This window comes from Clupea harengus, chromosome 20 (genome assembly GCF_900700415.2).
Source record: "Clupea harengus chromosome 20, Ch_v2.0.2, whole genome shotgun sequence".
Lineage (NCBI taxonomy): Eukaryota > Metazoa > Chordata > Actinopteri > Clupeiformes > Clupeidae > Clupea > Clupea harengus.
In genome coordinates, this window is record NC_045171.1 from 12725690 (window position 1) to 12751957 (window position 26268).

A 26268-nucleotide genomic window follows, 5' to 3' on the forward strand; every position below is an offset into this window, starting at 1 on the left:
CAAATATCTACTCGCTTAATGCCAGGAGGAAGTGAAGAAAAGAAGTGTTAAGAAAAAAAAACAGAAAGCGTGTTTAGAAGGGCCTCTAGAGAAAAAGAGGCCAGCCTGCCTACATTTATAAGGAACAAGATCATTGGACACTTAGAAATGGCAAACAGACTGTGACTGTGGTCTTTCATGGATCAACTGCTGCAGCTAGCAAGTGAGTGTTATATAGGCCGCTCTTTCCATTTAAAATGGAAGTAAGACGAAGTAACAGCTTGTCATCTGATGGATCAGCAGGGACATTTCAAACATCCAGATGATTATGCTAGCTAAACACTGAACTTCCTTTTGTAGAAAAAGTTTTATCCTGTTCAATACAAATTTCAGAGTGCACTACTTCTGTGGAACAGACAACGGAGATTAGGGACAAGCATTTATTGCCACAGAGCTTACCAGAGGAAATGAAAAAAATTCATCAGCACATTCTGCAGTTTCACACCCACAAAGTGTTTGCACTTGCCATACTGAGACATAAGCGCCACACACACACACACACACACACACACACACACACACACACACACACACACACACACACACACACACACACACACACACACACACACACACACACACACACACACACACACACACACACACACACACACACACACAGCAACTTACAGACAGAACTGTGGGCTAATAAATGTTAAACACAAAGAGCATACACACTCAAACATTCACTCTCAAATACACCTAACATGTAAAGGTCATGGTTTGAGACTGTAAACAGAGATTGGGATTTCTGGAGGTTTGAGTGAGTTCAACACTCAACATAAATGATGACATTAACAGGAAAACCAGAGGACACGGGCACTCCACCATTGCAGTTAAGACATGACAGCACACTTAATAAACACCTACAAAGAGAGACCACAGGCCAGTTATGGTACACACACACACACACACACACACACACACACACACACAACAGTTAAGACACAGGGTAAAAGTTACAGTTCGAGATCTCTGAGCACAGGCTGGGGTTTCAGAAGGCAGTTTGGAGGACAAGGGACTGTTGGGTGCTGACGGGACCCGACCAAAGCTTCACAGGGACAGTGTCCATCCCAGCAGGCCGCTAGGCAGCCTCAGTCGAGGCCAGGTCGAGCCGACCCGGTCAGAAGCGGAGGTGGTTTGTGTCCAGAACAGTGCAGAAGGGCTGACAGATGCAGTGCATCCAAAGAGTGTTTCAGAAAATGAAAATAAACCAGAAATCAAAAAATGGAATATGACATGATTGAGAAATCAGATGAGGAGAGAAACGTGTATATGCACATAAATAACATTCGTATTTACACCCTCCGGTCAACGATTCAAGGATAACTCCCAACTACTGTGACTCCCAAATAACCGCTAGAGCAGTTTTGTCTATCACCTCTGTCTCAAAAAAGGTAGTCAATTGTCATAGTCATCCCATGAGAAACTCTCCTCTTCAAGCCTTGATTCATGATACAGGACAGCCGCCCTCCATTCTGTCCAGGACATGACCGCTGTAGAGGGAAAGGGGCTGTCGCAGTGGAGGTTCCCAACAACTCCAGTTTGGGAACCAGGAACCACAGGAACTAGAACTCCATTCAACATAATAGACATAATAGACAGCCTCCAGTCCAATTGTGAGTTCCGCTTCAGTCAAACCTGAATACCATTCTCCTGATTATCTGCCTGATGTGAGACACCCACACACCCACGAGTCCTCTGAGGCTCAGAAGCAGGGAGAAGGCTAGACACAATGACTTTAATGCTATGTTTGCAGACGGTGGCCCGGATGGCCAAACTTAGTGTGCTGAAGAGGACTCTTCCACTTAATGCTGTGAGGGCATTTAGTACATGCCTACATCGTGGAGTGTTTGTGTTTTAGTTTTTTTTTGGCATGGACTGCACCACTGTGCAGTATGTTTAAGGTACAAGTGGGGATGGTGGATTGAACACAGAGGAGAAGGGGCAGGGAGAAACGAATGGCACGGATGAGGGCCTATAGGTGAAGAGGCATCCATGAGGACCTTAGAGGCACACAACCCTCTCTTCCAGTCCCCTCCTCCAGAGCCATTGTGCAAAAAATGGCAGTTGAGGGGAGGAAAACACACACACACACACACACACACACACACACACACACACACACACACACACACACACACACACACAGTGATGATGGGATCAAAGAGAACCACCATCTCTGTGTGCAAAAAAATTATCTCAACAACCACAGCACAGTCTCTCCTTGAGATGCATCCAGCCATTGGCTTACACTCACTCACTCGCTCGCTCGCTCACACCTTCAGTCACGCACACACACCCCTCAACACTTTTGCTCCAGGCCTCAAATCCACCTGAACTGGTATACCACATAGACCAGAGCAGGGGGGCAGGGACCTGACCCTTAACTGCTGACCCCTGATCCTTGACCCTCTCACTCATCATCTCCTGCCATGAGGAAGCCCAGGATGAAATCAATGGCCTTCTGTCGGTCCTGTGACGTCTGTCGGCTCAGCAGTTTAGGAGGGGGCCGAATGAGCAGACTGGCAAAGAGAGACGCTGAGAGAGATAGAGGGAGAAGAGAGATTGAAAAGGGGAGAAAAAAGAAAGAAAGTCTTTGGATTGTGGTTTCCAATTTCTGAACACTGAATGGCTGTACTGGAAATGTTCTCTGAGAAGATTCGATGTAATCCATCTTTATCAGAAGAGTGATTGGTAGAACAAGGCTCAACGCTAGGTTAGTGATTTTAAAGATCAAAGCTGAGGTATCAGCCTTGTCCTTTGTAAATAGTGATCAAAAAATGTGTGCGCGCTTGTGTGTGCTTGTGTGTGTGTGTGTGTGTGTGTGTGTGTGTGTGTGTGTGTGTGAGAAAGCAACTGACCTAAGAGGCTAGCGGTGAGGTTATTGTCTATTGAGTGCTTCAGTAGTTCTCGGAGAAAGGCCATCAGGTAGCGGAACACATTGCGGTGAGCCCGGGGGAGCTGAGATATCAACTGTAAATCAGAACACAGGTACAACACTTATAGCAGTAACTCAAAGTAACATTAACCCCAATAATCTCCTAACCTATTAAAGTTCTAACCTTAAATAACCTTATCTTTCGAGCCCTTTTCACACTGATCAGCCAGTTTTAGAGTCCATGGTTTTAGACAATGGAGTAGGCGCGTACCTGTTTGCACAGGCGGCTGTCGTGCGTGCTTTCGAGGCAGCGCTGGTACAGCTCATAACACACCACCGGCTCCGGCAGAGCTTCCAGAAAGATCAGCAGCGCCTCGGCCACCGTGTGATTACAGCCAGCTAGTACGCACTGGTCAAGGAACTAACACACGGACCACAACTCAAAATGAACAACATACTACAACATTTACACGCTCAAATGAACACACTGAGGTGGAGGACAGCGTGAAAAGAAACACACGTTTGAACAAACACAGATTAGCAAAGGGACTAACAGACCACACACACACACACACACAGTACATTCACATTCACACACAGAAACACACATCAGACAACAAATAGTCCACCAACATAGGCACACAAACACACACACAGATGTATGTGAACAAAACACACACACACACACACACACACACACACACACACACACACACACACACACACACACACACACACACACACACACACACACACACACACAACACACACACAAACACACAAACTCTGAGCCAGTGGGTACCCAAGGAGAAACCCAACTATGCCTAAAAGCATGTGAGATGAAAGAGACATGAAGGGAAAGCGTGAAAACAAGACAACAGCCCAGAGAAGGAAGAAAAATGGCAACTGGCAAGGAAGGAATGTTTGGGGGGAAAAAAGAAAGAAGGGTGGTTATGGCCTAATTAATGCTGAGCACCAAGACAGATCCATCACACACACATTTACACTCAGCGCTTACAAACATGTCACAGCAAGGAAGGCCATCTGAAGAGGAGAGAACACACACGCACTTTGGCACGCTGTCAAAACATGGCCTCAAGTGCCAAAACACACAGAACAAGCTCAACTGTGGCATAGTGTCTGTGAAGCCCAAGTTGACCTTTGAGTTTGTATGAGCAAGTCATATGTAGGTACACACACACACACACACACACACACACACACACACACACACACACACACACACACACACACACACACAGACACGCACACACGAATGCAGGAGGGGTCAAAGAGAGGATACGGATGTTGTCGGGAATGTTGGTGTCCAAGCAGTCTATGATGCCCTGCAGCTCCTCCTGTAGGCCTGGAGTCTGAAACAGGTCCTCCTGAGGGAGGAAACAGACGGACAGACAGACAGACAGACAGATAGACAGACAGACAGATAGACGGACAGCGTAAGAACATCATAAAAGCATCCAGACAAAGGGATAGGGACAGAGGACCCATTGATGGGGTATAACATGCACCCTGCTGGAAGACTAACTCTCCTCTGGCATGCTAAGTGTGTGCTGTGTGCAGTGACTGACCTGGTGGCAGGCCTTGGTGAAGAGGTGGTTCACCAGCAGCCACACCTCTTTGGGGATCTTCAGAGGCTTGTCCTCGGGGCCAGCGCTGTCCACCAGCAGGACATTCATCCTGGACTTCTCCTGATGCACAAACACCCCGCAAATGTGTGAGAAGAAACATTTCAATCCACACTGGCATCACATAAACCCTTGCGACCATCCTGGCTAGGCAGATTTGTAGCTCGGGACTAACCTTTTCTCTCTCATAAGCCTGTAATCTCACCTAGTACTAGAATGTACCTCCCTTGGGGATTTATGTGGCATCACGGAATGGGCAAAAGATATTTTAAATCACAGAGACAGACCAGCTGGCGTCTAGAGAGAAATATTTTGATAGTCAAATCAACTCTCTCACAGGGGACCACAGTAAGTGACATGAGTGCTATAGGCATCAGTGGCTCGATAGAGGCCCATTTTGTATTGAGAGCATGACATTCTTTTGGCCTCTGCAAATGGATGCCTGGGAATTCTGAAGTCGGGCCAAAAATAACCCAACTGGCAGAGGGGTTACATAGGCACACTCACACCGACATGGAGATCTCTCTCAAACAAACACACACACAGACTTGCATGGACATGGAAAGATCTCACACAAGCACACCCACATTATACACACACACACACACACACGCACACGCACACGCACACGCACACGCACACGCACACACAGAAACAAAACGCACACTCTCACACACACATGGAGACATCTCTCTCACAAAAACACACACACTCAACACAAAAAAAAAACACTTGCACCCAAAACACTCTCAGGCGGCCAGGGAACAATCTCCTACACGCACACACAAGCAAAGTAGGAAAGTAAAGTGGGGAACAGCTTGTGATAGTCTGCAGGTCCTGCAGCAGTGACGGGAATGCTGATAAAGAGAAGGACCTCTGAGATCCTCTGGCCGCTGTGTAAGCCTAAGGCTGCGAGTGAAAAGGCCCAGAGCGTGAAGGGGATGAGTGGAGGCACAGTGACAACAGGTGACTTCTCTGAACGGTTCCTGGAATTTAGCTACTGCTGGATCAAAGCATCTCTCTCTCTCACACACACACACACCTACGTGCATGCACGCACACACAGACATTAAGAGAAATGGAGAGATGGAGAGAGAGAGAGAGAGAGAGAGAGAGAGAGAGAGAGAGAGAGAGACAGTCTAACAGCAAGAGGCAGATGAAAAGAGAGAAGGAGAGACAAAGAGAGAGAGAGACAGAGAGAACCCTGTAGGTCTAGGTCTGGTTTGAAACGTGATCTTAAAATCACTACCGTTAAATGATTTATCGTGCCAGCTTTAATCTGATTTATCTGTGCTTAGCTCTCCACAGCAAGTCACCTGCTCTGGCCAGGGAAGGAGACAGGATTACTCTGCAGCATAATGAGTGTGAAATCTGAGCCAACACTCTCTCTCACACACACTCACACACACACACACACACACACACACACGCTAATTAGCTGTGATCTGGTCTGTGCAGCACTGATGCACAGCAGAGGGGCGATATAGGATAAAGGACAGGCGCATACAGTGGAAAGAAGGGAGAAAAGTGGTTGACGAGAACAACCCCAAAACAAATATCACCAAAACCAACTTATACATGACCAGCATACACACACAAACACTCAGTTTCGCATTCATAATATTTTTCGATAGACCTGATGCCTGATATCTATTGCTCTCTATAGCTTGTTTCTAGTGTATAACTTTCTTGTACACACACACACACAAATTCAACCACAAATTATTGACAATCTTTCCACAAGCTATAAACTATAGGCCACTTCCTTGATCAGTTCAATCCAGAGAACATTTGAGCACCCATAAACAGACACTGACAGGGACAGAGGCCATCCTGATGTGGCAGTGAAGGCTACTAGACGTTACCTTCTCCGTGAAGCTATCCTCTCCCTGCAGGAAGCAGCCCAGACAGTGATTGGATGGAAACGAGTGGTCAAGGCAAGGAGGTAAGGTCAAGGAAGAGAGAAACAAACAGGGTGAGAAAGAGGAAAAGAGTGAGAGAGAGAAAGATGACAGAGTACCATTGCATCACCAGTGAAAATATATCAGACAGAATTGATGGGGGCCATCGTAGGAGCATACAAAGAAGCCAAGAGTCAAATAAAAACTAAGAATGTCATTATGGGAACACCAAATGACCACACTTTCAGTGAGACTAAACCTGACGCACTGAAAGAGGCTTTTGCATTTTATTCGGGTTGCTTGGGTTCAATTTGTTCTGTGAACACCTTTTATCTGTATGAAATGCAGACCATCTCAAAGCACTAAAACTAAGTACTTCTTCTTTGTATCTTCCCAGGAGGCCCTGTGAGTTCACATTCCTTAGCTTGGTATCTACGTGCAGTTAAGAGAGTGAAAGCAGAAGAGGCAGCAAAACCCAAACCCAATGAAACCGTAAAACCCGAGATGTTCACTAGTGAAGTGCATGAGAATTAGAAATGTACAAGAAAAAAACTCAGAGAGGGGAAACCAAAATGCTGTCTTTAAAAGGTTTTTAGGTCTACGTTTGCAAGGCATGCTGTAGATGTCCTGTCTTCAAGGAAAGCCCTTGGAGGCCGAGTTACTTCCTCATTCCTTTAGATGCTACTGTGTTCTTTAAATAATCGCAAGGCAGGCTGAGATAGACATTCTTCCCAGGGCTGCTGTTAAATACACTACAAAGGCATGATGATGTGGTGACAGACAACGCTGCTCCTGTCTTACTGTGCTGCGTAAACAAGCAAAGACACTTTGGTGGTTTTGCAACCTGTTTTGGTTACAGCAACAATAATGTTGCCAAATGTTTACGCAGACCACAGGTCAATACACGGTTTCAATTTCTCATACAAAGAAAATATATGCAAGGTTATATTTTATTTCAACTATAATATATGTGTCGTATTTCAGGTTTCTCATCTCTCCCCTATTGGTCCTGGCGTCTGGGTCCGGCCTCAGCCCACTCACCAGGTCGATGAGCTTGGTGATGGGGAGCTCGCGGATGGGCTTCTTCATACGGCACAGGGTCTCCAGCGAGGTGCCAAAGCAGCTGGGCAGGTAGCTGCCCGCGATGGTGATAAAATAGTCCTTGCCCCGGTCCAGGTGCAGCACCAGGATGTCCTCGATCTTGTCCTCGCCCGAGTTGAGCAGCGTGACCGAGTCCTTGCTGACGTACACCTCCAAGTGGATCTCTAGCGTCTCATCTGGGTGGGTGGGAGAACAAAATGTCTAGATTATGACTAAACTGATTTCCAGTTGGTCGACATAAAAAGCAGCCCGATGCTTTATATATATCTACACAAGTCTTTAACATATGACAACATCCGAAGGAGGCAGAGAGTGCAAACTAAATGTTTCTACAGTCAATTTCAACAGAATCAGAAACTACAGAAACTGAAAAAGCAGTCATATAATAACAACTATAACATTATAGGCCTGTCAATGGCAAAAAAAACTTTGACGCAGGTGCTTGCCCCATGGGATTACATTGGATAGCCATTTTTAGCAGTTGCCAGTTAGAGCATTCTAACTCAATACTGGACAGACTCCGATCGTTAATTGCCCTTAGTGAGTCCTTAGGGGTCAATTTGAAAAATCCAGAAGTTTCCTGCACAGGGGCAGCTCCAAAACAAGTCATTAGCACAGAAAGCACCATCTCTACGAAACTCCTGCCTTCCAAACCAGGGGTGGAAAAGACGACCAGATCTTTGCTCAACAAGTGTACATAGGTGCTTGATTTCACTCATGGATAAGTTCCTTGGTTCTTCAGTTAATAACTAATGGAGACGGTTTTAAACTAAATACTGGAGGTGGTTCCTTCTACTCTCTGGGTCAGCACCAACAACCACACCTCTTTGAGTCGACAAGAAGTGGAATTAGAACTCACTGGGCTCCAGGTAGCCTTCACAGGGTTCGGCCTTCAGCCAGGACTTCGAGTACTGCGTGTCATTGAGTTTGGGGATGAAGCGGAACTGGCAGGGCACCTGGCCATCGTTGGTGATCTGGAAACACTGAAGCTGGAGCTGCCGGAACTTCACATTCCCAAAGGTGAACTACAGCAAACAGGAAGGTCAAAGGGGCATTCAGAACATGGCTAACAATGATCATCACTCACTTTTCTGAACATTATTAACTATTCTTCAATGATTCTTCCGTATAATAACGCTAATTATTCTTCTATTCTGCAACACTGAAAACTGTCACCTGGCCATTTGTATGAATGATATAGTACAGGAAGGACACTTCTGTATTCTACTCACGATACAGATGGGACAAATAGAAACCTGACACCTTATTGATCAGGCCCCACTATCATATCACAGGGGAGGCAGGCGAGGGACAGAGAAATCAATGAGGGTATTGAGCACTTTGCCCCTCCACTCACATCAGTGCGAGTCAGCAATAACGAGGGCAGGAAATCATTTTCCATCCGGTCCAGCATGCGCACCGTATCCTCAAAGACCTTCTTGTGGCGCTGCTCGTTCACAATCTTAACCTGAGACACAGAACATCAACACACACACAGGACATGTTTATGCCATCATGTCCACAGCCACATGCATACCAGAATCTACTCAATCTCATGCCAGCAGCAACCCCTCAAAGGTTTGCTTGCCAGAAAACCACAGAATAGGTAATTTTGCAAACTATCAGAAAAACAACTGGCAACCACTTCCTGACCAGAACAATAGGCCTTTGCTCTAAACTATACAATTCTTTGCCCATTATCGTGTTTCAGAGAAAAAAACATTGTCTCCTCTCCTCTGTCTCTTACCCCAATGCTGAAGACAGAACTGACAGGCTTGTGGTCGCTGGTCTTCAGCTCCATATGGCTACGGTAGTGCAGCTGCTTGACGTTGCTTCCACGCCACAGCACCCGATCACACCAGGCTGGGACACGGCACTTGCCGCTGCAGAGGTGAGGAGGAGACACAGATACAACAGGGCAGATTCATATTATAGCTATCTGAATGACAAAGGCCATAGAGAGTGAGTTGTCATTTAAATAGCTGTCCATAGGTAAAGACTGCATAAGCCTGCAGACAGTGCAATCACCTGGAGTCCCAGTGATCAGTCTTGGGATCATATTTGTATGTGGGGATGAAGTTAATCTCTCCCTCCATGAAGTCAGTAAACACCTTCTTTGTTTGCCTCTGGATATTGAGCTGCAGGGACAGAGAGCATCAAAACATGTATGAGGAACTACAGTGTGACAGTAGGGAAATATTTATTACACTCATTGTTTCCCCGTTACAGTGTTTAGAAAAGAAATATGGCCTCTTTTCTATACACTGTAAAGGGGAAACAATGAGAGACTCTACTGACAAGGATGCAACCGGGGCTCCGGATTGCAAAACAGCCTGCAAAAATTGAGGAAATAAAAGTATTACACCTCTACACACAATACAAAACCATACAAATTACTTCCTTCCTCCGAGTGTCATTCGAAAACTTCTTTCAGTGAAAGTCATAACAAGGTAGGAGTCCACTTCATGTTTAAGAGTGTTGACATGCACAGGGATGGTACTAACACTATTAAAGGTGCTATATGTAAGAATTTGTGAGGCCCACATTTCCACTAAAGTTATCATGCTAACCAGCTAGTCCCGACCCATCTTCCCTCATAATACCACTCTGTACCTCAGGAGGCACTAGTGAGTCAATGCAGTGAGGAATGGTCAGGAATGGTGTTTTTAATTGCTATAATCCCATTTCAGAGGCTAAAATAATATATATATATATATATATGTAATACAGCCCGCTTTGCCTTTTATCATGTGTGGTCTCTACCTCAGCCATCCACACAAAAATCCAGTGTCAGTATTGCACCTTCCTCACCTGGTCATACTCCTGCAGTCTCCTCAGCTCGTTACTCTTGATGTACTTCTTCACCTCGCTCGAGTCCAGTGTGAAGAGACGGTAGTTCAGATCTCCCAGCCAGATCACAACACTGCAGACGAGAAGAAAAATTAGGTCAGACCCATGATGAACTCCACTCATAGTGAGAGGCATAGGTGCTTATTTTTGCCGCTGACAGGCTGATAATGTCATAATAAGTATTTGACAACATTGAGGTAAACAGACACAGGTCTATCTCTGTAGGAATCCTTTCCATGTAGTCAGACACTTCTAATTACTATGAGCCTGTTAGTGGAGGAAAAAGCAGTTTACTTTCAAGCGGATGCATGCCTCATGAGAGCTGTTTTGTGGACGCCGGTTATAGCATTCTTACTCAATACTGGATACATTTGTATTGTTAATTGTCCTTTTTTTGACCCAAAAAGATCTAAAAATAGGGCCCTGGTTGATAAAATCCCAAAGTTTTCCTTTAAGTCGACATCTTGTGTGTGGTTTTCTGTGTGGTTTGTGGAAAAGACTGTAAGCTGCGAGGTGTGGTGCTCACTCGTGCTTGACGATGCTGAGGGGAGGGTAGTCCGGCAGGTGGAAGCTCATGCGGGCGCAGATGTCCTTGTAGTCCTGGTTCCGCCGCTCAAAGTCATCTACGTGGGCCGCCAGGTGAGAGTTGACGAAGCAGAAGCTGGTGTTGTGGAACACGAAGCGCACGGCCACTCCACCCTTATTACCCTGCATTGGGGGGGGGGAGGGGGGAGAGAGAGAGACAGAAAGAGAGAGAGAGAAATATAATCTTTCGTAACAGATTTAATTTGCCTCACTGTGATCAGTTTTGAGGGGGTCCAGGCCAGAGCAGCCTAAACAAATAAAGGTGCTAAACATGTTTGGTTGCAAATCTAATCTAACATCTTATTTTGATGTAATAATGCATTTCAAAGTCTTTACCAGCTGTTTCAGATGTATTACAATAAAGCTCTATGTAGGCTCAGGGTCGAGGCAGGGCACATTTTACTATTAAAATAATACATCTTCCAGAAAAAACATGTCAGGAGAAAAAAGACAGACACAGCAGAATAGCACATACAAACTAAAACTACATATTGAGGCTGCAACAGTTTTCTGCTAAAAACTAAATACTTTCAACCCAACACAGTACAAAGCCTTCCAACACCACACAGCGCAAAAATAGGCTCCAGAATGAACTCTTGCGAGGATAGACCATGTATATTTAGGCAGAGCAGGGAGCAAAAATACACAGGGACAGATATGTCCTTCCCCTTTGGGTGACTCATACCATTTTGCCCATGATGCCAGTGCCCACAGTCTCCGCCGCCACCTCTCTGATGTGGTGCTTGTGTTCCTTGTTGACAAACACCACCAGCATCATGCCCACCAGACGAATCACGCGCACCTGAGGGGACACAGAGAACCAAACATGAGTGAAAGGTATGGCATAGTTTGTGCCCTGGCATGTGCTTTGTGTGTTTAATGAGCATAAAAAAAACACACAACTAAAATCGTTTGAGGGTCCAAGCTATTGTTTCTGATCCAACTGTTGGACATATATGTATAGGCCAAACTATTCATGCAACTACAGTCTGGGAATGCCCATACTCTGCACACCATCGCCTTAATCCAACCACAAAACATTCCTCTGGTCAATGCAGTATGATTCATCCTAAGAGTTCCAAGTCAAACTGTTAACTGAAGCACCAGACCCTCAGCATAATGAAAAAGCCACTCTCTAAGTCACAAGCAATTACTTTAAGAAAACGCCTGTCGGAGTACTTTGTACTGCAGATGCTCTTTTGGCTACTTATTTCGTAAGAATTAAGAAGACTTGCCCGTTTGTACTTGGTATTACGGTGCAGACTCCTCTCCACAATGTCCACCCACTGCTGCTCCTTGGAGGAGTCCTTGTAGAAGAAGGCCTCTGTGCTCAGGTCCAGCTCCTGGAACCTACCAGGTCAAACACACATCAGTATTACGTTGTGCTTCTGTTTCACAACAACACTGCTTTTAACATGCATGTGTTCCACCCTGCATTAGCTTTTTTCTTCTTTCTGAAACCATAAAGTGCACGTCATTTTTGCATTTTTTTCTAAAACTTCCATTAATTAATGAAATCATACTCTGATTATGAATAGCTTCTGGAAATGAGGGAGAGTTTTAATGTCACTCATCATTATAAACAGCCTCGGGAGAAGGAGGGGATTTTTTAATCTCTCATTACTGCGTGATCAGTGCACACACACCCCAGAGCGTAGACGTCAGGTGGGTCGGGGTCGCAGCACAGCCAGGCCTCCAGGGTGCTGTCTGGAGACTGTCCGTTCACATTCCACGTCCCGGTGAAGAACCTGGGGGGGAGCAGGAAAAAGCCCAGCAACGTCACAGAAACATCCACTTACGGGCACGCATTACACAGTATCCTGTTGTTGTGTTAAAGGGTAAGGGAAAGGGGATGGACCTGCCCACTACATTCATCAGTAAGTGTGTAAGGGTGACTTCACTAGATGCGCAAGTGTAGTGCAGTGAAGCTAATGCTAATGCATCTCAAATCATGAGTAATGAGACCCTCAGTAAGAGACCCTCACTAATGCTTAATACTTATGTAACCAACAGATCATTCTGACATGTTATCATGGTACTAATTGTGAGAGATCCTTTAACTCAATTGGTAGAGAGACTGGTAGATTTGACAACAAGGGAGAACATGCACCGTAAGCATAATTCACTCTAGATAAAAGATTCTGCTAAATGGAAACGTAATGCAGTGCGCGCTCACCTGAAGTTCTTTATGTCCACGTACTCCTTCTCCTTCTTGGCCATGCGGTGGCGGATGATGCCCTCCCTCTGGCCCTGGCTCTGCAGGGCCTGCCGCATGGTGTTGCTGGGGGGGGTGTCTGTCCAGCTGGCGTTCCTGTCCACCGGTCGGAAGCTGCCATCATTTACAAAAACACTCTGAGAATTCTGATCTTGCGACACTACTACCACAGGTTTGATTACCAGCTCCCATGTTGAGGTATTTCTCTACACAGCACATTATAAAGTAGTTAGGTTTTGCTCACTCTGCTCTCACTGGCGTCATGTTCTGCACTGGGGGGCCTCGATCTCTGGGCGGCGGGGTGGCGGGCAGGGGCGCAGAGGGGGTGTAGGAGCCCTTGCGGGGTGGCAGTGGTGGCGCTGGGAGGCGTTCTCTGGGGGGGGCGGTGGTGCTGCGGTTCTGCTGGTTCTTTTTCTCCTCCACCTTCAGCGCGTGGTTGAAAGTCTCCTCGAAGCCAAAGTCGGAGGCCAGCAAGAGAGCTGGGTCTGCAGAAGCCGAGCGGAGCGATAGGGATCATAAATCACATGGGCACACTGCACAACACATACATCACGGCACAGCCCGCCTCCCTTTACTGCGGCACTTGTTCCAATTTCAGCCTCTCCGTAGAAATCCAATGTCAAAGGTTATAAATGGGTGTGAAGCTGTTCTACATGCAAAAGCGATTAAAAAGAAATATCTCTGATAGAACAGCGATTGCGGTACATTCATCACGGAACGACAGTGCAACGAAGCGAGAGCAGGAGAGCAGCTAGGCACAGATTGTCTCACCACACCTGAGTTGGTCTGCTTCCCTAAAGAGTTGCTCTTGGGGCTGGCAGATACGGAGTTCCTGTGGAGGTTGGCAATGGGGTAGGCAGCGTTGACAGATTTGGAAATGCCTCTCTGTGGGGCGACGGGGACCGACCCCTTCCGAGGGGGAGGGACAATGGTTTCCTGGGGTTTCGGTAGGTTGCTTTTGGACTCCGCTGTAGAACAATAAAAATGGCATTAAATCAATGAAGCGCTCCTTTGTACCACAGCTGAACTGCCATGATGCTAATTAAAGTTGAAGGCAAACAATGATTCCCTGTAGAGCCAAGTAAACAGACTGTGGGGGAGGACAAATCCTATATCCAATGTAATATATAACAACTACATCTCATGTCTAGCATCTGGTCTATGAACAGGGCAGTTATATCTATGGAATAGTGGAAACAGCAATTTTCATAATCTAGACTGCATGTGGGCAATGCCTGTCTGCTGAGCATCTATCTATCCACCTGTTCGTTAGGCTGACTAACAAAATAGAGCACACAGACAAATACAGAGTCTAAGACAGACTGCTAGCTTCTTCATGACAAATAAATTACTCATCACACACACACACCCACACACACACCACCCACACCCACAGAGCACACGCGCACACAGAGAGAGAACACTCGCGCACATACACACACAAAAAAAAACAAGCTTCATGAGAAGAATATTTCTCCATATCTGATGCAGAAGTAAAGCAGATGCCATCTATGTCTTACAACATGCAGAGTTACATAAGACCTGCTCTCTATGGCCTGGCCATTATTTTCACCCTACTCCCCACCTGTCACTACTAAACCACTGCCAGGGCTTTTCTATGCTGCACACAACACGTCTAGGGGCAGGAAATGCTTGGGAAACAGGCCACAATGACAGGCCAGTGAGCGAGAGGCCTGGGCGGACACTGGCTAAGAGGTGACTTTCCCTGACGTCTGCGGCTTCTGCCTGCCTCCTGCCAGTAACCTCTGGCCAGCCCACTCACAAGTTAACTGTTAAAAGCAACACATGATAACTGACAGGAACCAGTGGGACGGGTTTCTGATGGGGACACATCAGCACTTTTCATCATGAGTCCTCAGGACAAGGAAGTGTCGCCTCGTCACGGCCCAAGCCCTTATTAGTAAAGTGCTGCTCAAATCAGCGACAGTGTAGGTGATATATGTGCGTGACCTCAGGATTGCCTGACTAAAACTGTATTTGTATTAGAACTAGTGTCCAGTGCCCTCTCACAAGCCACTAAAAGGATGAGCCAAGGAAAGCAATGCTCTGCTACAAACCAGCTGTCAAATACACATTTTCCTCCAGACCTCCAGAGAGGCGTTGTAGACAAATTCCTTAAGCGGGACCAGAAAATCTGCTGGCAATGACTGACTCTCTAAGGTTAATAAATAATGAAGGATGTAAATAAATAATGGATGATCTGGGGAAAGGGGAGGGAGAGAGAGAGAGAGATGGATACTCATACAGGCACACTGGAGAGACTATGTTGCAGTTGCACTCACCCTGTTGTTTGGCCTTCTTCACCTGCGAGAGGAAACTCTGGCTGCGCTCGTCGTTCTGCAGCTCCAGCAGCAGCTCCGGGGTTCGCTCACCCTTCAGCCGAACACGCAGGGAGGCTAGAGTACACACACACACACACACACACACACACACAAATAAATAAGCACACAAACAAATGCACATAGGTGCTTGCAGAGTCATCTATGAACCATAACATCCATACATCTGCAGACTCTCAAAACATCATATCAGTATTACCTAGAGATTAACTATGTCATACGTCTCTTGCACACCGTCTGCGTTGTGTGTGGGCGTGCTGGCTGCGTTACCTGAGTATTTTAATTTTGCCGCCCATGTGAACAGGTTAGAGCATGCACACTGCCTGCGCGAGACTGCCTGCTCAGAGTTTCAGTCTGGCGGTTATTTTTCACACGTGAGGTAGACCTAAGCGCTTCTCAGCAAACATAGGCAGTAAAATGGACAAATATAGACAGGCTGGCAGTAGACGTGCCGCAGCAGACACGCTGGGAGTGTGAATACACACACGCAACCGAGCCGAAGCAGTCATGCACACACAACGCAGGACGTGTGCATCGGGCCGTATATATCATCTATAATCTAGGTACCTTCTCATATCAATAGTTACCTCAATGTTATCCTGGAAGTGTAACAGAATGTGGGATAGATCAGGAGTTAGTAAATAGATTTAGTAGCTCCTGAGAGAATCTTTAACTTGGAACAACCTCATTATCAGTATGCAAAAGTGACACTATTGACACTGATTATCCACTCTGGCAGGCAGCGAATGCTTTCCATCACAGCATTACTATTGAGTTGCTTCAGCGTTTAGCTTGATAACCATCCTCAGTCTACAGCATGGTTTAAGATAAAAACCACATCAGAGAGCTTTGGCCCCAGTGTCAGAAAGGGTTTTATTAAAAAAATTAAAAATTAAAAAAAAAAGGCAACAAGCCTTCATCAAAATCATTTTGAAGGTGTAATACTTACCATTCAGGGGGATATCTATGAGAAGCGCCTCCTCAGCCTCTACAAGGAGAGAATGAAACAGAAGGTTAGGGAAAAAAGGCACAAAGGTCATGTTTGAAAAGTGCCCACAAACCAGGAAGCCTTTATCATAGGCTCATTTGGCAGTGTTTATTTTTAAAATCAGCACAGAGGAAGGACTAAGGGGGAGGATCAAATGCTAGCCTCCCCGTACACAAAGTACACAGAGGTCAACAACACTATTCAATCCTTACATGAAGAACTACATGAAGGTTCATTAATAGGTGGCTATCTTAAGTGACAGTAGGGTCTGAGAAATCATAAAAAATAAGAACAAACCAATTCTTACCTCGTACTATCTGAAAATGACTGTTGATGGGCACATACAGGTCAGGTTGAGGACTTGACACGACAGAATCAGGATTTGCCAAAACTCCCAACCTGTCAAAGATATACAGCCATCACTCTAAATGCAGTTATCCTTGCAGTACACCTCCTATGCAACAATGACAACATAAGATGAGTGATGCATCACAGAAATGATATCAAACAACCACAAAAGACAATGGACTCCCTAAGATTTAGCATGCACTGCACCTTGACAACCCAGAATGTTGACTCTCGTTTCCAAATATACTGCAAGGCACTTAAGCACTTAGACAACACCACACTGTGTTAACTGGCAGAAGATGGCCGTTTCCGAGAACACCTCTACTGCCAGTGATAGCTGGTTTTACACCTGTTCTTTCCCCTGCCACTTCCCTCATTAACCACTGCTGAGGGCATCCAGGAGCACTGCAGAGAAAAGTGTTTGGTTTTCTGCTTGACTCAATAAAGCTGATGTGGTTTTTCCTCCCCGTCCTTACCTTCATTTCTCCTCAAGGTACAAGCAGTTCAGTCCCCAGAGCTTATGCGGGTGAAATGATTAAAAATCGCATTAGATAATCATTTAAAATAGGATTTAAACTTTGATTTATGCCTAATCCTCAGACAAAGAATGATAACCTGCCTAAGTGTCTGTACTGATTAGCCATATGCTGAAAAACCTTACCAATTACCAATTTCAAATGTTGGGGCCCAAAACAGGGACCCTCTGATATGGTGATTTCTCAGTATTCACACCCCACACTTCTCAAAAAGTGTGTGCTTTTGCTTTTCTCGTGTGAGGTCAAAGCAATGCTATCTCATCAGCAAAAATGCTACGCAGTGCTACGTGGTCCGAGCTGGAAATGGAGACATAGTATTTAAGTGCGCAGTGACATATAAAACTATAGGGTTAACAGTTACATTTCAATCTCAAGTGGTGCTATGTTCTCCATTTCTCTTTCATGTTTACTGTTAACACTACCTCCAGTTCCCACGATCCCATCAGAGCATTAATGCAAAGCCCTGCAAGGGACCAATAGCAGTTGGTGGGCAGAGAGCTGGTTTGCATTTAAGAGATAGGCTAGACACTCTATTACTTATGTTGGTGTCCAGGTCACAAATTAGCCAACTCTTGTGTTCGAAATTTAAAGAGGGCAGAAAAGTAAGTGTGTGTGTGTGTGTGTGTGTGTGTGTGTGTGTGTGTGTGTACTCCTCCAGCTGACAGCACAGTGTAGTGTGTACACTGTTTATGCAGTTAAATGACTGCTGCACTCATGTGAGTCCTGTTAGGTATTAGCACAAGGAGACGGAATGCAGGTCCTAATGGGTAGCATGCTGGCTGGCACTAGGCCTGACACACACACACACACACACACACACACACACTCATAACATACACACATACTATGAGTAACAGTGAAAACATCACAGCAGCAAGGTCTAAGAATGCCATGGCATGACAATCAGGCTCACACACAATGCCACAAAATTGTCCCACAAATTCTGCAGTCCCTGTTATGCAACAACCAAAGACATAATCCTCACAGTAGTGACTGTTTGCTTGCACCCAAACTCAGATCAAATCTCTGACGCACATATCACATATTCATCATAAAATTATCATAATTATAAAAAATATTAAAGTTTAATCATGACATTTAATTTTCTATATGCCAACGTCATTGCTAATTTTCAAAAAAAAAGCACTAGGCCTAATATGACACAGTTGCCATGTTAATACATAACCATTTACTAATAAAACCAAGAAAACAAACAACACATACATTTATCAGTCAAAGCATCAGTGAAGTCACTTACTCAAACTCCCCAGCACGTTCGAGAAGAGAGAGAAGTCTTGGTTCCTTCTGTCCTGCTCGATGTTCAAAACCTTTTACCGTCTGCACATCACAGTCAAAGAATGAACTGCACTTACAGGGGGGCAACACAGATGTGGCCATACAGGCCAGAAATGACTGGAAATCGCGCAGTCAGGGCTTATCATCAAAGCAAGCAAATGGCTGGTTTAGAATGAACACCTTCTGAACATCACCTGGGTTGATAACAAGGCCTAAATCTACGTGTAGTGACTAATGATAAAATAACAAAAGGATGGTTAGTTAGCATTAACGGCACTAGGGTGCTGCGATATGCTTCACGAAAACCTAACTTAGCTGGCTAGATGTAACACTACTAACGTTATCAGCTGGGCACCGTTAGCTTGCAAGCCATCACATTCACAGTTTCTACAAATGTATATCATATCACACAGCACTTGAATAACGTAATTAAGTTATGCCTTAATGTACTTCAGGAAATTCCTTTAGGAAACCAGTTAGCAGTTCCCATCATGTTAACTTGCAATGCAACAAAATTTGAATTTGGTTTAGTTCAGTAAAGGCGGCTAGCTAGCAGTTTAAACATCCCAGCACGTCAAGTTAGGTTCATTAGCCCACGAAACACAACACAGAAATACCCGGCTAGTTAATGTTAGCTGGATAGCTATCTAACGATAACTACTTATGATGACAAAACTTTTAAAAGGATACTGCCAGAAATGTATCCTCACATAGTCCCAAAGACGACTCCATAATTAAATTGTAATGTCCTTTCCTCCGGTTAGTGTTTCTCCAGATGTTTTTTTCCGTGTGAACTCCTTGAAGTCCACACCCCTACACCGGCGGCCTTCCGGAAATATTTCTTCACAGCAAGGATAGTATCGCTAGGTTCGCTAGCGTTGTGAATCAACGTTGGTTTGCCCCGAAAACAATGCGGTGTAATATTGTGTTCTTCATAAGAAAAATGTGTTTGTTGGCAGATAAAAAGGAATACGTAGGTGCTTGCAGGGTAACTTTGCTAACTAGCTTAAAGTAGCTTGATGAGATGTCTTGCCAGCCAGCTATCTTACTAGCAAGTTGGGTAGCCAGCTAGATAACCGACCAGCTAGCTAACGTTGCCATAAGTGATTCAGCCCTGTAGGGCCAGGACGACAGCTAACGTTACGTTAGCTAAGCTGGTCGAAACTTGCCATTAATGACTGGCTATATTTTCTGGCCAGCTTAACATACTTTTCAACACATTAGTACCGTTTCCTTAATGTCAAGATATCCACGACGCTAGTTGGACCGCTAGCTGCAGCCAAGTAAGTTAGCTTGGTACGGAACATGCATCATTCCCTGATCATTCCACCGGGTCTGGTCTCAATTTGCACTTGCGCATGTTTGTCGAATGTTTGAGGAAAGGAATGTTGCCCCCAATTCTGCGCACACTTTGCGCATGTGTTCCAAAACTAACTACAATTTGTCTGGAGAAATTCTATGCAACTCATGGTATCTTCGTCATCTTTATGGTAATAGCACCGCTAATGTAAATTTTTTATTTATTTTATTCTAATATAGAGCCTTGCCCCTTTGTCATAGAGACACACATACGCAAGCACAGTTCTTTTCGAAGGATGAAATGAAAATGTAGGAAAGACAAAGGGTCAAAAATTGATTTATTAACGTGGATGTATGAATTGTCCATTAAAGAAATATGACAGAATGATGTTAATTGTTCAAACTTTATAGGGTATTTACTAGTTTAATTCTAATATTCCTCCCATTTAACTGTTGAAATTTGAGATTTCTGTTGAACAACTAATTTTGCCATACTCAAAACGTAAGTAGTCTACAGTTTTATTGTGTGGGTGACACTGAATCTTTTCACACATGAACATAGGCCTATGACTGGTGCACTATCCCCCACCACTCATTCCCACACACACTTCTACACACACCTCCCTCTAATGTTAAAGTGACAAAAAAAATCCATGGTCCAGTTGTTTATGTAGCGGAGGACTTTATGTTGTGTATGGCATAAGGACTGGAGTTAGGCCACATATCCCCATTCGTGGTGTCCTTCCCCCTCTCATCATCCCTGTCCACCATCTCCACAGTCATGATCATGTCTGGGCCGAACATGTCTGCCATACGATACGACTGGGTTAGCCGGCGGAAGGAGGAGTCAGAGATGACGTCCTCGTCGTCCTCAAAGTTGCCTCGGCGTCGTGTGGCCTTAAGCTCATCGCCTAGTTCAGAGAACAGCTCCTTGGCATCGCGCACAAGTGTGGATTTTAGACCAAACAAACATAGCAGGAAGACTAACCCAGCACAGATCCCAGAGACAAAATACAGGGCCACGGTCTCTGGAACACCTGTGGAGTAAAAAATACAGGGTAAAAAAGACTACAAACACCTGAAATGGCAACCTGGAAAAAAGTGAAGTAACATGAAGGCACTGATATGGAAGAATATCATGAACAATGCTAGACAAGTCACATGACAGCGCCAAGCTGAAAGTAAGCCTGACACCATCTGAAATAACCAGGCAGAGAGAACATTGAATTGTTCAAAATAATATAAAATGAAACTACATGAGGATGTTAGAGGTACTCTGCAAAGTAACTTTCTCATTGAGTTCTCATAGCCAAACAGCCACTGAACCACATACCCTGGATTTGGGAAAAGATTTCCAGAGAGTTGGTGAAAATGTTTTGAGGCCTGGACACGCCGGGGCCAGTGTACCAACCGCCTGTGTACGAGAGGTTCATCCGTTTGCTCATTTGCTCTTATTCATAGATATAGATTCATGAGAACACTAGTTTAGATTATTTGCCTGTGGTGATATCAGTTAGAAGTCCAATTGTTACCATAGATCAATCAGTGAAGGGTTGACAAACGTGGGGAACCATTTAATGATGTAATAAGACAACTAAAAAAGAGGTTGGCTGATATCATATTATTTGCATTTGTAATAGGGATGATTTACCATGAGTGTAGTCATTTAATAGAAATGGGTCCGTGGTTCCACGTCCAACATCTTCCAGGAGATACCTAGGAACTGATTGAACAGAAAACCATTTAAGTCAGTGGATATTTTTCCTATCCTATTGTCTCAAATCTAAAATATCTGGTGCACACCTGAAATATTTTTTACTTTGATTCTTTTCCTCACTCACCACATGTGTAGGACACTCGCAGATGCTTCCTGGTTCCAGGGAAACAGGGGTCACCAAAATTCTGAATGTCTGCCAGCACGGAGCAGTTGGTTCTGCCATGACACCGACGAGATACTCTCCTCAGTGCAGTGGCTGACAGACACTCTGAAAAACACATACATCGCACAGTCACACTGACTGTGGATCTGATCTTCTACTGGCAAAATATGTTTACATAAAAATTTTACATAAAAATTAACACTTCAGTTGATACAACTTATAAAAGCTATACAAAACATTTGCTAAAGGTCGGGTGAACCACATTGTCAATGAATAAGCACACTACAGCATTGCTCCACACGATGGCAGTATTGTAGCTATTAAGCACCAGACCCATGTCAGCCTCGATGTCAGTTTCCTGTGGGCAATCATGGTTCCAGTGCGGCTGGTGGCCAAACGAGGCAGAGTAGATTGCAAGGACTGTGTCGTTCTTGCATGCCAGCCGCAGCCTCTCGTTCTCACACACCATCTTAGTCCTATGGTGCTCTTTCAGGCAGACACACACACACAAAATATTTTTCATTCTCGTAAATACAAAGCTCAAAGCTGCTGTTTATTGTTTACTTGCTGAGTGACTCAATCAGACTTAATTAACTAATGTTTTGGATACCGCATTTTAATCACAATGTCATGATGATGAAATGTCATCAATGTTTCATATGGAAAGTTATGCGTGACGCCCTGTAGATCATTTTTATTGTGTGTCACACAGCCACAAATGATGAGAAGCAACGGCATTATGTCATGGTTATATATAGTGATGAACTAAGATACATCTTCCTGGTGTGTTGTGTCCCAACTAACCTGGGCGACACTTGTAAGACACAATCATGTACTTGCTGGTCTCAGGGCAGGGATCATGTCCAAACACTTGGCTGATGACTGGTATCTGACAACTTCTGTGGTCCTGGCACTCTGACGTCACTTTCTTTAAACAAACATGAATGACGTGAGGGAGGTTACTAGGCAGCAGTACATTTGATAGTGGGTGTCCAGACTAGTATAGTGAGACATTAGGATTTAGTTTGACAGTCTGTGTTCAGATTTGGTGCACTGAGGTATTAATCTATGTTACTACTCATAGACGTAGATAAATGTATGCCTTGTGACAACTGCAGTGACGTAAGGAGGTTTTGTAGCTAATACAAAGGTGTTTTTTTAATAGTATGAATTCACTCAACTGGACATTAAGTGTCAAGTTCAGTGGTAAAGACTTTGTCGTTTTTTAGAAGTTAGAGTAGTTGACTAATGCTTCTCAGACCTCATGATAAATAAAATGTGTGGGTTGTGAAACCGGCTCATGTGCTGTTCTGTTCCTGAGAACAGTACCTGATTGGCCACAGTGGACATGCACTCAGTGTTCTCTTCAAGAGTGATGTTTGGGTTTGTGGTTGGACACAAATACTGGCTCGGCACGCGGCGCCCGTAGAATGCAGAGATGATCGCAACGGTGGTTTTGGAGGGGCATCTGATTTCGAGAGTGCCTCCCTCGCACGCATGCGTTGTGTGGTTCCTGAGAATTCTGTGCAGGTAGACTGAGGGAACATTAAACAAAAATAAAAAAAACTGTACTTTCCAGACTAATCTCAAGTCAAGGTAAGTACCGTCAGGTATGACCACCTCTGTAAAACATTAAGGTGACCAACTCTAAACATAAGTGTTAGCATGTTTTGCATACAGCATGTAGTCAAGGAAATGAAGCATCACCAGGCCAATGCTTGGTAACAAGTAACAAGAATGACTGACATCAGAACTTTGCCCAAACAAACATACATCCATATCTAATCTTTTAGGCGGGGCACTATAATTGCAAAGCCAAATGCTATATTGTCTGTCATGCCAAAACAATGAATAGACTTTTCAGTGAGGATATTAAAAGCACATCAAACAAAGTATTTTGAGTTGGTATGGATATTTCAATGATGTAATAAAATTTTTTAAAAAAGACATTTCAAAGTGTTTGGACAATATAAGGCATATTAGAAACGTTAAAGGAGCATGGTTAGCATTTCATCTTAAAAACAACCTGGTGGTATAACCATGTCAGCTATTTTGTATGAAATACAAATCCTACAACAGACTTCCTCAGTGCAAAATAACAAGCAGCTGGCTAGCTTACAGCTGGACCTTCCTGTTTCCTGCTCTGTTATACCCTCCGTAGCAGAACTCCGTGAGCAGCGGTGGCTTTATCTAGGGTTTCTGTCCCTGCCCTGGAGATCGTCTGTAGTAAACAGGGGTATGTGATACGTGAGGCCATGTTAAAGGCCTGACTGCTGGCTCCAGGCCTCACTCTCTGTCAGAGCTGGCCTGCTATCCATCCCAGCCTGGCACATTCACAGAGACTCCAGGGAGGCAGTACCAGGCACAGTCACACAATGCGGTATTCTTAGCCGAAGACTCCCTCTCTCTCCGTTGAAGTATATTGTTTGGGTCAACTGCAGGGTATCAGGGGCTGACCTACCTCTGCATCTCAGGGTAGTGTTTCACACATTTTTCAGTAAAGAATTGGTCAAGAAACACAGCTTCGCAACTACACTGTTTTTTTTCTGCTTCATAGTTTATGAAAAATCCCTGAATTTCAATTATTCAATGACTACATATGTAGATTTGATTGTTCAAAAGCCTCCAGGGAACACAACGAGACTTCATGTCACCCTGACCCAGCCTATTTTCATGAATGAGTCTAACCCCAATCTGGGATTGGATTGCCTTGCCTTTGGAGAGGTTTGGGTTAACTCAGATGATTGTTCCCAAAACAGTGTTGAAAACAAAGAGGAGAGGACGGAATGAACGCACACACACACACACACACACACACACACACACACACACACACACACACACACACACACACACACACACACACACACAAACACACGCACGCACGCACGCACACACACACACACACACACACACACACACACACACACACACACACACACACACACACACACACACATGCACAATCCCTGTAACCCTGCCACGTCTTTCAGTGTGACACTGTGCAGCTGCCTGGTACAGGATGTGCAAGCGATAAATCAAAGAAATCTTCTCTTTTCAATACACGCGCGCACACACACACACACACACACACACACACACACACACACACACACACACACACACACACACACACACAAACACAAACACTCACACCCATCACCCTTCTGAAACCCATCCTGCTGACACGTACATTTCTGCCATAATTTGTCCCTCTATTACACTAGCCAAAAAAACAAATCCGGTGCAAACTGAGAACTCACCGGTGAAATCCGGCGCTGTCCGGGCACGATGGGTGAGCGCGGCCAGGAGGACACAGAGGGGCAGGAAGCACCAGGACCTGCTGAAGCTCCGCGGAGGAAGCATCGCGCCCATCTTGCAGAGGGATGCCAGCAGGGTGCCTGCTCTGCCAGGGGGTTGTTTACTGCAGGCAGACTTCTGCCCGTGAAGGAGACGGGTGGGGTGGGAGAGAAGGGAGGTGTTGGAGGTCAATGCTCCTATTGTGTGGATGATCCACTTCTCCTGTTGTCACAGTAATAGAGGCAGCTGTCTGTCTCTGGACAGACAGTAGCGTCATCTTGATGAGACTCAGCTAGGCCTTACTGAATGCCATTCCCATTCCCATTGGTATTGGCTGAAGTATTAGCATAGCATAAAGTGGAGGCCGGTGATTTAAGCAAAGCTGGAGCTGATTCTAAAATGGTTCCCTGGTATCTGGGGTGAGAGGCTATGCTACCATTGTTATTGACCGCAGCTACACTGGTGAAGGAAGCTGTGCAGTTTGTTTTGAAAGTGTTTTCGTGTGCACATTTGAACTGTGATGCCAGTATCAACAGTGCCTCTGCCTGTGCGGTTCCCACACAGAGTCCTGTGGGCGGGAAGATTAAGAGGACACTTCCAGGGTGAGCTCCAGCTGCTCTGTGTCCTTCAGGGCTTCCACATCTCCAGCAGATAAAGGCTTCCTTCCTCCTGGTTGGAAAGGGTGGAGGGTCAGTGGCAAGGTGTGGATTCCCAGCATATCTGTTTTTCAAAGAAAACACTTTCTATTTCTTCCCTCTCTTGCTATCCATCATTCACACACCAAGCAGTTGTGTGAATGAATGTTAAAAAGATTTTTTTTCTCAGTAGTTTCTTCCAAAGATCTTTATAGTTAACAGTTTTTAATACAGTGCCATGTTGCTATAACAACCAAACACTGAAAGGACAAACAACCCAGACCTTTGTGTGTTCTTAAGCCCGACCTCTGTAACGTCACTCACCACCTCTGCCCACTGTACAGTCATAGTGTGGGAGAGACCTTCTGCTCCTCCCCTATTGGCCAGTGAAGGTACTTTTATCCGGCC

At 45.0% G+C, this 26268-nt stretch overlaps 2 protein-coding genes across 4 annotated transcripts; both read right to left on the minus strand.

The window, feature by feature from the left end:
• Positions 1 to 594: 594 nt before the first annotated feature.
• Positions 595 to 20310, minus strand: ocrl (OCRL inositol polyphosphate-5-phosphatase). 2 transcript variants are annotated; one of them, XM_012819445.3, is made up of 24 exons: positions 19437 to 20310; positions 18709 to 18788; positions 16874 to 16965; positions 16528 to 16566; positions 15522 to 15635; positions 13995 to 14186; positions 13463 to 13703; positions 13180 to 13332; positions 12650 to 12751; positions 12239 to 12353; positions 11689 to 11805; positions 10945 to 11126; positions 10380 to 10491; positions 9597 to 9706; positions 9316 to 9451; positions 8926 to 9036; positions 8428 to 8593; positions 7509 to 7744; positions 6432 to 6455; positions 4510 to 4629; positions 4224 to 4308; positions 3192 to 3319; positions 2904 to 3015; positions 595 to 2580 (listed from the first exon to the last, which is right to left on the minus strand). In XM_012819445.3, the coding sequence occupies exons 1-24, from the start codon at positions 19476 to 19478 to the stop codon at positions 2456 to 2458; spliced, it is 2934 nt and encodes a 977-aa protein (XP_012674899.1). In that variant the 5' UTR covers positions 19479 to 20310; the 3' UTR covers positions 595 to 2455. The 2 variants fall into 2 exon arrangements, with proteins under 2 accessions (XP_012674899.1, XP_031442791.1); XM_031586931.2 differs by lacking the exon at positions 6432 to 6455.
• A 238-nt stretch (positions 20311 to 20548) lies between these two features.
• Positions 20549 to 25934, minus strand: si:ch73-335m24.2 (protein eva-1 homolog C). Of its 2 annotated transcripts, XM_031586932.2 has the most exons (8): positions 25189 to 25934; positions 23255 to 23460; positions 22730 to 22853; positions 22259 to 22411; positions 21887 to 22030; positions 21697 to 21768; positions 21379 to 21459; positions 20549 to 21082 (listed from the first exon to the last, which is right to left on the minus strand). In XM_031586932.2, the coding sequence occupies exons 1-8, from the start codon at positions 25298 to 25300 to the stop codon at positions 20712 to 20714; spliced, it is 1263 nt and encodes a 420-aa protein (XP_031442792.1). In that variant the 5' UTR covers positions 25301 to 25934; the 3' UTR covers positions 20549 to 20711. The 2 variants fall into 2 exon arrangements, with proteins under 2 accessions (XP_031442792.1, XP_031442793.1); XM_031586933.2 differs by lacking the exon at positions 21379 to 21459 and having other exon boundaries at positions 25189 to 25926.
• Between the last annotated feature and the right edge of the window lie 334 nt (positions 25935 to 26268).

What these genes read in the sequence shown, in the direction of transcription:
- si:ch73-335m24.2 (XM_031586932.2), bottom strand. Translation starts at nt 25,300, where the DNA reads ATGGGCGCGATGCTTCCTCCGCGGAGCTTCAGCAGGTCCTGGTGCTTC. An exon ending in GTCTTACAAGTGTCGCCCAG is followed by an intron (nt 22,412 to 22,729) that starts GTTAGTTGGGAC and finishes TCTGCCTGAAAG; the next exon opens with AGCACCATAGGACTAAGATG. An exon ending in GCGAGTGTCCTACACATGTG is followed by an intron (nt 21,769 to 21,886) that starts GTGAGTGAGGAA and finishes CTGTTCAATCAG; the next exon opens with TTCCTAGGTATCTCCTGGAA.
- ocrl (XM_012819445.3), bottom strand. Translation starts at nt 19,478, where the DNA reads ATGGAGTCGTCTTTGGGACTATGTGAGGATACATTTCTGGCA. An exon ending in TCATTTTCAGATAGTACGAG is followed by an intron (nt 16,567 to 16,873) that starts GTAAGAATTGGT and finishes CTCTCCTTGTAG; the next exon opens with AGGCTGAGGAGGCGCTTCTC. An exon ending in TGAAGGCTACCTGGAGCCCA is followed by an intron (nt 7,745 to 8,427) that starts GTGAGTTCTAAT and finishes CCACCCACCCAG; the next exon opens with ATGAGACGCTAGAGATCCAC.